At 41.2% G+C, this 12206-nt stretch overlaps 3 protein-coding genes across 3 annotated transcripts; all 3 read right to left on the reverse strand.

The window, feature by feature from the left end:
* Positions 1-6205: 6205 nt before the first annotated feature.
* On the reverse strand, positions 6206-7306 carry LOC122671179. The gene has a single exon (XM_043868282.1). The coding sequence runs from the start codon at positions 7304-7306 to the stop codon at positions 6206-6208; it is 1101 nt and encodes a 366-aa protein (XP_043724217.1).
* A 607-nt stretch (positions 7307-7913) lies between these two features.
* LOC122671182 lies at positions 7914-8630 on the reverse strand. Its single transcript, XM_043868286.1, has 2 exons — positions 8355-8630; positions 7914-8276 (listed from the first exon to the last, which is right to left on the reverse strand). The coding sequence occupies exons 1-2, from the start codon at positions 8628-8630 to the stop codon at positions 7914-7916; spliced, it is 639 nt and encodes a 212-aa protein (XP_043724221.1).
* An 85-nt stretch (positions 8631-8715) lies between these two features.
* On the reverse strand, positions 8716-10373 carry LOC122671183. The gene is made up of 2 exons (XM_043868287.1): positions 10101-10373; positions 8716-9939 (listed from the first exon to the last, which is right to left on the reverse strand). Exons 1-2 carry the CDS (start codon positions 10371-10373, stop codon positions 8716-8718), a joined length of 1497 nt encoding a protein of 498 aa, XP_043724222.1.
* Between the last annotated feature and the right edge of the window lie 1833 nt (positions 10374-12206).

Consider the following 12206-nt stretch of genomic DNA (forward strand, 5'->3'; position numbering starts at 1 on the left):
ATCCGTGTGGTAGACAACTTCACTCTATATAATCACAGTTTATAAAAGACTGTTAGTCAAGTGATAAAGCTACATGACAATTTAAAGTTATGGTTAATTAGTTCTACCAATTGAAAAGAGTGCATTATTAGAGTCATACTGAGACATGGTAATGTAGTCCTAGAATAGGAGATAATCCTACTAGGAGCCAGATAAAAGCAAGGTCTGGTCAAGCCTGCTGTTTGGGGATGATTAGGGGCCGTTTTAGGGCAAAATTAGGGTTTAGGATGGGAATTTGGGAATGGGGTTTATATGGTTTTAATCTACAGGTCTAGGGGGTCATTATGATATAAAAATATCTGAATTTGAATCAGTTTTAAATTCCTGCAGAAATTAGGGTTAGAGTTTCGGGTTTTAGAATTAGGAAAACAATCAAAACTAGGGTTTTGAGTGGGGGTTTAGGGCTAGGCTTGGGATCGAGTTTAGGGGGCTGTGGGAGGGAGGTTCGATCCTAATATGGGAGAGTTTTGATGGCCAGAAGTGGGGAATCTGTAATTTTAGGGTTTAATGACTAATGGAGGGTTACAGAAATTAGGCTTTGGACTGGTCAGAATGGGCTGCAAGTCTGGTCAAGTGGAGGGGTTGGTTTGGGAAGGCTGTGATCTGATTTTGGTGAAACACAGATGTAGGATAAAGGCTGGGTAAGACTTAGATGATCTAGGGTTTAGAAATTCAAGTAGAAAAACAAGAGGGATCGAATGGGGGGAAAGAGGAATGGAAACAGAAATTTAAATTTAGACTTACAGCAGATATCCACGGCAGCAAATCTAACATTGAAGGATAGAACCACCTTCACAAAGAAAACCTCCCAGCCGTCACGGCGTAAAGAGTTGCAGGATTCCACCCACCCTTCCACCTTGATAACCCACAAGGATGCACACACTCTTGAAGAGCAAAGAGCAACAGCAAGACAGCCACGAATTCTGTATTTTAATTTCAAATCTCAATGTGGGGGAGCCTCCCACGATCCACTTTATTTATAATAAAGGCCTAAGGCCAAATCCTAATACATTCTAACCTCCTCTTCACTTAAAATCGTGGAAGAGATCTAATTACAATCAAATTACTAATTTAAAACAGTAAAATATCCTAACTACCCCTACTAACTTAAAATAAGAGAATCTAACTTAAAAACAACTAATTTAAAGTAGATCCCATGTTAGCCAATAGGATATAAGGACCTGTTGACCAATAGGAACACTTCACTTAAATTGGACCAATTGAACCAATTGGATGCAACCAATTCTAAACCGGTTCAATCTAAAAATAGGAAAATAAACTAAGTATTGGGCTAATCCCGTATGCAACCTATATGCCCCTAGTTTAGGCTCATTAAAGTGGCCTAATACATAAAAAACCCTTGTGAACAAAGGCCCAACATGTATATAACTCAACCCTAGGCCTATTTCTAAAGAAATAAGCCCTATTTGGTGATCATTCTGCATCACATGGTTCAGGGCTTTGTTATTCCAACACAAATGCAGTACGTAATAACAGAGTCTCTCAGAGAATGTTAGATGGGACAATGAATTTGTAAAGACAATATAAAAATCAATCAGAGAGACTGAGGAGAATTATGAAAGCTCCTTGTATACTTCTATCAACTTTTATTTATACAAGGCGGCAAGGAGTAGTGATAATAAAGAGGACTAATGCTTTGCCTCAATTTCAGGTTCAATTGAAGCTTGTCTCTATCTCATTGCAAATCATTCAATTATTTTTGTATTACGTTAGCATCGATTGTTAACCACAGATTTCCTTTTTTTTCCCCTCTTTTTTAAATTTATTTCGCAAAATGATAATATTGCACAATATACATCATTTACTTCCCTTCAGACAAAAGAAGTTGAAAAGTCCTCTAATAATTCGATAAGATCATCAGAGTACAACAAGTCGAAAAGCTATTGAATTGGTTTACTTCCCTATAGCACAAGGCCAATATTGGAAGGGAATGGCAGGGTCTTGCAATATGTAGGGCTAAATAGTTGAGGCACCGAAGGAGTTTCGTATGCCACTACATGGAAGCACATATGAATAAATTTGGGTATGAGATTTCATCAAAAAAAAAAATTGGTATAAGATTTGAAGAAATCTAACGGTCAAAATTAGCACATTAATCTCTGTTAAGGATTCTTTTCCAGGCAGGACACTTATTAGAGAAACTTTTCCCTTTTCTGGTTCAACTTTAAAACATTTTTTCATAGTGTAATTTCTGTCGGTCACCTAAACTTAACTTATATTTACCCAAAGTGTACCATGAAATAATTCTTTTATGATTCACCCAATAAAGCAAGCTTTCATATCTTTTCCTCACACTACTTTTTAAATGCACAGTTTACCCCTCAATGGCCTGTTTCCACTTCATGTTTAAATCTACCTCTTAAGTACATATTGAGATGGAGGCAGTTTTCCTTCTACCTTGACCGAGGGGTTCGGATGGTGTGCAGAGGGTATCGGGAGGAGTATTATCAACTTTGTATTGTAGGGGAGCAGAGGAATTATGACCCTAGATGAGTGTACTTTTCCTCCATTGTGCAGAGGCTATCGGGGACAGTGGGGGTTATTATCAATTTCATACTATATGCGGGGGATAGCATTTATACTTTTCCTCCACCCACAATTTTCTCTTATTGAGATTACCTAACTACGTATTACATAATTATTAATGCTAAATTTTCTCTTGGACAATTTGCTTCAGGGGTACATTCCAGGGAGGTTCTGAACTTTTGGTCGATGCCCAGCCTAGTTGAAGTCAATCTTACCACGAATCACCTTGGAAGAAGTGTTGGCACCGAACTCACTTTGGGAATCGATTCAGCTTCTTCATTGTCGTCAGTTCAAGTGCTCAATCCATCCCGCAACAGGTTTACTAACTCATTGCATTCTCCAAAATTTCCCAGATTTAGAGTTCTGGACCTTTTGATTCAAATTTTAGCCTCATCTGATAAGCAATTTGTGAGATGAGTTTTTCTCTATACCTGACCTAATTCTGGTTTTGTCTTTTTTTGGATGAACTTAATTGATTTCCTCTATTTTTGTACAATTCCTATCATCACATACTCTGTTCTGCTTCCTAATCAGTTCCGTTATGGTTGTTTTTTTTTTCCCTAATGCCGGAGAGTTTCTCAGTTGCTTAATCCGGAGAGGAATATAGAGAAAAAGAGAGAGAGATAATGATCAGTTTCTGACCTTTTCCGGCGAAGATGTCGACGGGGACTCGGGCTCCAGTAGATGTCAGCCGGTCGCAAACTCGCATTCACCGCGGCGCTGCCTCAGTTGCAGGGAAGGTTAGGGAGAGGGAAGGGTTTGGAACGTTGGCCTCTCCTCTTCGCTCTTATATTGGTTTCCCACAAACCGGTTTTTTTAATTGGTTCAAGACTTCAAGCGGTTCCAACCCGGATTTGTTCTCATCGGTTATACCGTATTGAAACTGCCGGTTTATACGGATCGATGTCGAACCATCCCGATAAAGTAATCAATTCCAAAGCCTAAAACCAGACCATCGCAACAAAACTGATGGGTGGGACGATTTTTGTTTTTAATGGATCGATTCTGGTCTGGTTCGGTGGTTCCCAGTTCCAATACCAAATTGACCTCCAATGGATAAGGGTGTAAATACTTTATCAAAGCCAAATAGCAAAATCAAACCGGACGTCAAAAACTTAACCAAATCGATTTGTTTCTACTTTGAATATTTGGAAGAAAAAAAATTGGCTCGGTTTGATTTTGAGTTGACATTGATAGAAAACCAAATAAGAGCTTGGATCAGTTTTGTATGTGAAGGCTTCACGTGTAATTTTGTAACAACATGTGTCCTTTTACAAATGCTCCTACATACTACCACGAAGAGTGTTTCAAGGAGGGGTGCAAGTTTCCCGAACCCGCCCTGGCCCACCCTAAGCCCGAACAGGGCCTGGGCTGAGATATTTGGCCCTGAGGGTGGGTCAGGGATGGAAATTTCTGGTCCTGAGTTAGGGTCGGGTTGGGCTAGGGTTGAGGTCTTGAGCTAAGCTTGGCCCGGCCCAGCCCAGCCCAACCCTAATTTAAGTTATACTATAAAATATATATTGATATAATATATACATTATAAACTTTAAATATCACCCACATTTTTTTATATAATAGATTATATATGAAGACAATAAGTGATATAATACATTTTATTATAGTGTTTCTTTATGTAAAATTGATAATGTTTTCCCAGCCCATGTATTTCTTTCCCCCTCCCCATGATCAAGGCCAATCAGGGTCAGCCCGGCCCGACCCTAAGGGCGGGTCAGAGTTGGATTTTCTGACCTTGAGTCAGGGTTGGGTCGGGCCTGGGTCCAGCTAAGGGACTTAGGGTTGGGCTAGGGTTCTATAAAGCCTGGCCCAACCCAACACTGTTGCAGCCCTAGTTTCAAGGGGCATTTGTGAAAGAAAAAGAAGTGTCGTGAACCATATGTAAAACCTTCATGTAAGGGGAGCTGCTCTGGACTCATCACTTATTCAACCTTTCAAGAGAATTCGAGGGCTTTTCGAGAGAGTGAGGGGGAGGATGAAGAAGCAAAGAAGGCAGTGGAGTCTCACTTGAGGCATCCTTATTGGGATAGAATCCGTCGTTAAGTGATCATTGGAGCAAAATTGTTCTTGCCTCTTGATCCTTAATAAGGAAATTGAAAAGATGAAATTCAAAATAACAATATTATCACGAGTAAATTAAGAAACTGATAACAACTTTTTTAACAATAGAGGAAACACAAAAAGATATTATGAGGATGTAAAGGAAAGCACCCCCTTGGAGTACCATCATTGAAGATTGTCGCATCTACTCTTAGGCGTTCGACTGCATCTTTTACCTTCATTTTCTTAGAGAAGCTAACTCAGTTGCTGATTGTTTAGCGTCTTTTGGAACCAATGCTCAACAGGATTTTTCTTGGTTTTTCACCCTTCTGGATTGTATCTCTTTGCCCTTGTACTTTGATTGGTCTGGAACATTGTTCCAACGTTAATAAACTTTCTTTATCAAAAAAACAAAAAAATGTAAAGGAAGATGGGAAGGAAAGGAAAGAGAGCCAAGTTGGAACCACTGGATACATAAGTTTGACAAGTCAACCACCATGTGATGAGTAACACTCGAGCCAATGTACCAATTATAATCCCAATGGATTAAGACAATAGAAAAGCATCAACAACATGAGCTTGAAGTTCCCTTCATTGCATAAATGGCAATGACAATGAGTTTTCCTTCATTGCATAGATGTCTAATGGGGGCAATCTTTCAACGTTAGCTTGGATAGAAAAATAGAAAACCTTTGAGAGGGCAATCCTTTGGTGAATATATAATGACGTTCAATCCAAAAGCCCGAGATTCAGGGGGGAGAGGCCCTTCCAAGATCATAAGCAAAATTATTGCACACTATTCGACCGATGTGGGACTTAACTCCTCTCCCATTCTTGGCCATTGAACACATTCACTACATCAATATATTATCCCTAGAGTTTCAAATTCTCTCTTCTTCTAATTGGCTAATTGATATTTATTATCTTCCTATTTATAATTTCATATTGATTTCCTTATTTTGTTTTCAATACAATTTGATATCTTTTTCATTTTAATTTATTTTTTCTTCCTGGGGCTATGGGAGCCTGTGGTGTTGGGGACATGGGGTTCGGAATCAAAATCTCCTCTCTCATTCTCTCCCCCTTTGCCTAATGTTCTCTCACTTTTGATCATAGTTTTTTTTTTTTTTTCGGTGAATAAAGTAAAACTTAATTAAACATAATATTAACAAGAGTATTCATGCAGTTAGTTGAGGATTGAGTAATCTTAGCATGTCTAGCTATGCTATCCACAGGCTGTAAAAACGATCTGGGTTGTTTTAGAATATGTACAGACCGAAGGGAAGAGAGGGATTGGGAGATATCAAACAAAAGCAAAAAAAAGGGAATCCAACGGAACACGTTTTAAACGATGTAAAATAACAAACAGTACAGTAAAAAAAGGTCAAATAAGCAGAGAATGGTACGCATTTCAAACGCGTAACTTTCAAAAAAAGGAGAAAAAAATGGCAGTATATTCTTATAATGATGAAATATTACTTAAATACCTGCATCTAATGTCTAAAACAACTAAACATCCAACATTAATGAAATATATTCTTTTTTTTTTTGGTAAACGGGAAATTTATTGATGAGAGGGGTGAGTACAACCAGTGGCATCAATCACACAAAGGTCCTGAAGCCACCGAATGGAGTTTGGCCAATCTGTCATGTACCCAATAGACAGCGCCTTCCTTGCTAGAGCATCCGAGACACAGTTCATAGCCCTAGGAACAAAAGAGAAGATAACAGAGGAAAAAGAAGTCCTTAGCGTAGTCACGTCCACTACTAAGTCCTCCACTTCCCACCCTGGGGACTTTGACCCCTCAACAAAAAGAATAGCATCCAAGCTATCCGATTCCACCACAAGATTATCATATCCCAGCTCTAAAGCCAAAAGTAGAGCATCACGAATCGCCAACAGTTCTCCCTGGATGATCGAACCAAGAACAATAGGGATGGAACGAGCCTTAACCAAAGCACCAGAATGGTCTCTAAAAATAATTCCCAGTCCTCCCCTACTTGTCTCAAGAAGGAAAGCCGCATCACGCTTTGCTTTAACCGAGCCCATTGGCAGGGGAGTCCAAAAAGAACATCGATGAGAACTATCGTTCCCCAAGCCAACCGAAGAGGAGTTTGAAGCACCCCCTGAAAATCGGACAGCATTAGAAAACTCCACGAAAGCTTTGTCAGCCATTTGAAGCACATCTGATGGATCCCAAGTCTTGCCATTAAACACCTGCTCATTTCGGGCACGCCAAAGGTACCAACAAATGAAAGAAGCTCTAGAGATAGCTTCTCGAGCCATCTTTTTATCTTGCTTGAACCAAACATTCCAGCTATAAATCCAATCCACCAAGCTCGGCCTTTCAGGAGGAGAGAATTGAAGAGGACTACCGAACCAAACATTTCGAGCAAAGGGGCAATCGAAGAGAATATGGTCACCATTTTCAGGCTGAAAACCACATTTAGAACAGCTTGGATCGATGTTCACATGACGAGCCTGAAGCCCCGCTCCAGTAGCCAAAGCTTCATTACAAGAGCGCCACAGCAAAGCTTTGATTTTAGGAAGGGATTGAATAGACCAGATTCTATTCCAAACTACATCAGGGATATGATCCCATTTATGGCTTCTAGACGTGGAAGCCCTCGCAGCAAGGTTCTCCTCCTCCTTCCTAGCAAGCATTTTATAAGCCGACTTGATCGAAAATCGACCATCTCTAGAAGCTCCCCAAAATCTCTTGTCTTCTCCACCAAAGTAACTCAAAGAAATTTTAGACACCTGACTAGATCGAAGGGTGCAACACGACTTGTAATAACTCAAGGTTCCATCTCCTATTTGAATGGTCGATAAGATCCGCCACATACAATAAATTGCAATCCTCCAGGTTTTGAAATTGAAGCTTGCCACTTGGTAAGGTTGGAACCCACCTATCTTCCCAAATTTTTATTTTGGAACCGTCCCCAACTCTCCATATCAGACCTTCTAGGAGAACCTCACGGCCTACAAGAAGACTCCTCCAACCCCAAGAAGGGTGATTTCCTTCTTTAGCTTCCAGAAAGTCACAACGAGGAAAGTAAATAGATTTCAAAAACTTCGCCCAATGGCTGTCCGGAGAAGACCACAACCTCCAAGCAGCTTTTGCAAGCAAAGCACGATTCTGAAGCTTAGAATCCTTGAAGCCCAAACCACCTCTCGATTTAGGTCTACACAACCTTTGCCAGGACATCCAATGAATTTTGCTTCTCATCGAGTCACCCCAAAATAATCTAGCGAAGCCTTTTTCACCGAGTCATGAAAGGACGAAGGAAGCTTGAAGTGAGAAGCGGCATAGTTTGCCATAGGAGCTACTTGCTTTAAGTAGCACTTCTTTTCCAACATGAGACAATAACTTCCCTTTCCAGCCTTGGAGTTTACTAAGAGTCATTTCCTTGATATCATCAAAGACCTCTTTTTTGGTTACCCCAAAGTGTGTAGGTAATCCCAAATACTTTGATGGTCCATCGCCATGCTTCACCTTAAGAATTCTAGCAAACCATCTCTTTATTCTTTCATGAGTATTTGGACTAAACATAAGGCTGGATTTATGAAAATTAATGGCTTGACCTGTAGCACTACAGTAGAGATCCAAGCAGTCCTTTAGAGAGTTAACCTCCTGTAAATCAACTTTAGCAAAAAGTAAATAATGTCAAGCAAACAAGAGGTGGGTGATGGGTTCGCCTCTATGACGAACTTTCACCCCTTTGAGATTACCCTCCATTTCAGCCTTCTTAATAATAGCTGTAAGAGCTTGAGAACAGAGAATAAAAATGGAAGGCGAGATTGGATCCCCCTGGCGGATTCCCCTAGATGGGGAAATAGCCCCCTTAATACACCCATTAACAAGAAGACTATAAGAAACTGAAGTGATACAAGTCATAACAAGTTGCACCCAATTTCTACTGAAACCCAACTTAAGAAGCATACCTTCAATGAAACTCCATTCCAACCTGTCATAGGCCTTCCTCATGTCTAATTTTAGAGCCAGGTATTTCTCTTTCCCTTTTTCCTGCTTCTTAATGTAGTGAAATAACTCATGCGCCACCATAATATTATCAGGAGATTAACCCGCCAGGAACAAAAGCGATCGGGAGGGCGAAATCAATCGGTCCAAGACCCCACTGTGATCGGTCAATAACCTTGGTGATGACTTTGAAGGCGATGTTGCACAAGCTAATAGGCCGGAATTGGTCTGCACTCTCAGGAGCTTTTACCTTAGGAATGAGGCAAATAAAAGTCTTATTTAACTCCTTAGGGATATGACCTGTAATAAAGAACTCCTCAACTAGAGCCACCAAATCATCTTTTACTACCTCCCAATATTTTTGGAAATAAAGGGGGGGTAGTCCATCTGGCCCAGGGGACTTCAGCGGGGCCATTCTAAAAAGTGCATCATGAACTTCCTTACTGCTAGGGACCAAACACAGCATATTATTTATATCATCACCCACTATAGGTTGCACAACATCCAAGACCGAATTCAAAGCAGTATTATTTATAGGCTCAGAAGCGTACAGCTCTTGAAAGTAAGTACATAAAATACTAGTAACTTCAGTAGGAGAGGTAGACCACTCACCCGTAGATGTTTTAAGCTTTAAAATTTTATTTCGATGTCTCCTCCTCAGAGTGGTAACATGGAAAAAAGAGGAGTTCCTATCCCCACCTTTGAGCCAATCCGCCCTGGATTTCTGGCGCCACATTTCCTCTTCCCTCTCTAATTGAGTGTCAAGCAATTTTTGAAGCTCGGTTTCTTTCTCTTGAGAGTATAAGGAGCTCGGTAAACCCTGAACATGAGCCAATTCAGTTTTCAAAGCCTTAATGCTCTCGTGAATATTCCCAAAAACCTCCACATTCCACTTTCTAAACATCTCCTGACAATGAGCAATCTTCAACAGCGTCTGCTTAGAGGCTTGTCCCGTAACAGGAATAGACCAAGCTTTTTGCGCCACATTTTTACAATCCTCATGCATGGTCCACATGGACTCAAATCTGAAAGGCCTTTTCCCCCTAGTCCTTCCTCCTTCAGTGTCCACCATAATAGGGCAGTGGTCGGAGCAGACAGCAGGCTTAATAAACACAGCAGTATCCTCAAAGGATTGTCTCCAAGCCGCATTGCAAAGGGCTCGGTCGAGCCTTATTCTAATATTAGCATCCCTCTTTCTTTTATTATTCCATGTAAAAATGGAACCATTAAATCCTAGGTCGAAGAATTCACAGCTGTGAAGAAAGTCCCTGAAGATCTCACCATCGTGGGAGGCACCCCTAGAACCCCCCTCTTTCTCATGCCAAGAAAGATAGGAATTAAAATCCCCAAAACATAACCACCGGCTTCTATGATGGTTTAAAGCCGTAATTTTATCCCACTCGCTCTCCTTCTATGACGGACTGGGTCTCCATAGACACAGGTGAGGTAGAAAGGAGGGGCATGTGGACAATTTACCTCCACATCAATAAAGTTTGTATCAGCCACAATAACCGACAAGTTCACATTTTCCTTCCACAGAAGCGCCAAACCTCCTGAAGCCCCTACAGGGTCCACTGTAATGTAGTTCTGAAAATTACCCCTTCTTCTAACTTTATCAATAACAGCTTCCTTGCTTTTTGTCTCCATGATAAAGAGAATTTCTGGATTCTCAGCCTTGAGGAGATTATTCAGAGCACGAATTGTCGAGGGTCTCCCCAGCCCTTGACAATTCCAGCCAATGAGCCTCATTGTCTCCCGTGGAGCTGGACCTCTCCAGCCTCCACGGGGGTAGACATTAAAAAAGAATCATCTTGGCCATTTCCAATACTCTTCGACCCACCTTCACTGCTTCTCAACCTCTTGGATGGTTGAACACGGTCCTCCACAATCGGGTGAGGTGTAATGGGTTGCCTTGGATCAATTAACTGGGTTTTATTTGGAATGGAAATCTCATTCGCCGGGTTTGGGATAAGGTGGGTGGTTGGGGTTTGAGAATTTGGTGCTTGATTGGAAAGAGAAAATCCCGAGAGATGGGGGAGGATAGTCGACACAGCAAGAGACATTTCTGGGGTCTGAGGAAGATGAGAAAGGATAGAAAAAATAGGATTATTATGAGAATCTGAGGCGTGCATGGGAGAAGGGATAACGGTTTGGAGGGGTGGGATATTTAAAATGGAAGAAAAGGTGGGATCCACCTCAAAATTGGAAGGTTGATTATTCTGGATCGTTTGAAAATTATTAGAGAGGGAAACTTGCCCATTATTAAAGGGAGAGAAGGGATGAGATTGGCTTGGATTGAGGCGTGAAATGGGGGATTGAGGATAAGGCCTTACTTCCTGATTTTGAGGAGAATTACCCGATTCTCGATCCCTACCAGCCGTCGCCTGAGACGGATGACCCTGTCGGCGATGAGCAGCCGGAGAAACCATCACCTTTGGAAGAATAATAACAGCTTCTTCAATAAGGCGAGCGTCAGGTGTAGGGCACCTTAGATATGGCGGGAATTGTTTCTTCAAGAATTCCGGACAGGGGGAAGTTCGATCACATCCATGCAGTAACCTATGATTCTCTTCAGCCTCGAACGCCACCCTGCACCTCAGTTCATCGTGACCAATCCTACCACAGAAATAGCAGAATAAAGGCAACCTTTCATATCTTAAATCCACCATGTGATCAACCCCACTTCTTCTCTTAATCTTCAGAAATTTCTTCAAAGGTTTAGTGATATCCATTCTAATGCGAGCACGAAAATAGGATAACTTTTGTCCTCCTCTAACTCCACTAATGAAGAGCAATCTGGACACCTCTCCCACCTTACAGACCAACTTTGCAACCAAGCCATGATCGTGCAGTTCTGTTGGAATATCATGTAGTTGAACCCATATCTCCGTGTAGTCGAAAGTCCAATTCTTTGACGCCTTCCATCGCTCCAGAACTATTAGATTCCCTGCAACTGACCAGGGTGTTTCATTAAGGACATTAGTCAGATCCATAGGGTGTTCAAACTTGAACAAATAGGTATCCACACGCAGTGGTGAAACAATAACTGGAGCAGAAGTGTTCCAGGCATTGATCAAAGCCTCTGTAACCGCTTGCTTTCGGTATCGCCTTCCTGCTAGAATACGCCCAACTAAAGTGAGAGATTCACTGTGTTCTATCAAGTCTTCCAACTCATCATCTACTATTAGGGTATCCTCCTCTTCAGTCCCTTCATCGTCCATTTGCGGAGAAGGAGCAGTGTTCGGGGGTAGTGGTAGGTGGGCAGGGATCATGATGCCACTCAAAGAAAAAAGAAACAAACACACCCGAAAAGAACAGCCGTCAACACTCCAGACGGAGGAAAAAATCTTCACACTCCAGACGGAGGAAAAATAAGAAAGGAGCCCTGTTATAACTTGTATTTCTCCATACTATTCAAACCTTGCTTTCCCTTTCCAAGATATAGAGCCCATGTATGTTTTTGCCCGACGGCGTAGAAAGTAGCCGAACTCTGGAATATCCAGACATCCCAAGTCTACCATATTAATGAAATATATTCCACAACAATTATAAGTTCTAAAATCCAAACTTCTAATATATATC

The sequence above is a fragment of the Telopea speciosissima genome, chromosome 8, assembly GCF_018873765.1.
Source record: "Telopea speciosissima isolate NSW1024214 ecotype Mountain lineage chromosome 8, Tspe_v1, whole genome shotgun sequence".
NCBI lineage: Eukaryota > Viridiplantae > Streptophyta > Magnoliopsida > Proteales > Proteaceae > Telopea > Telopea speciosissima.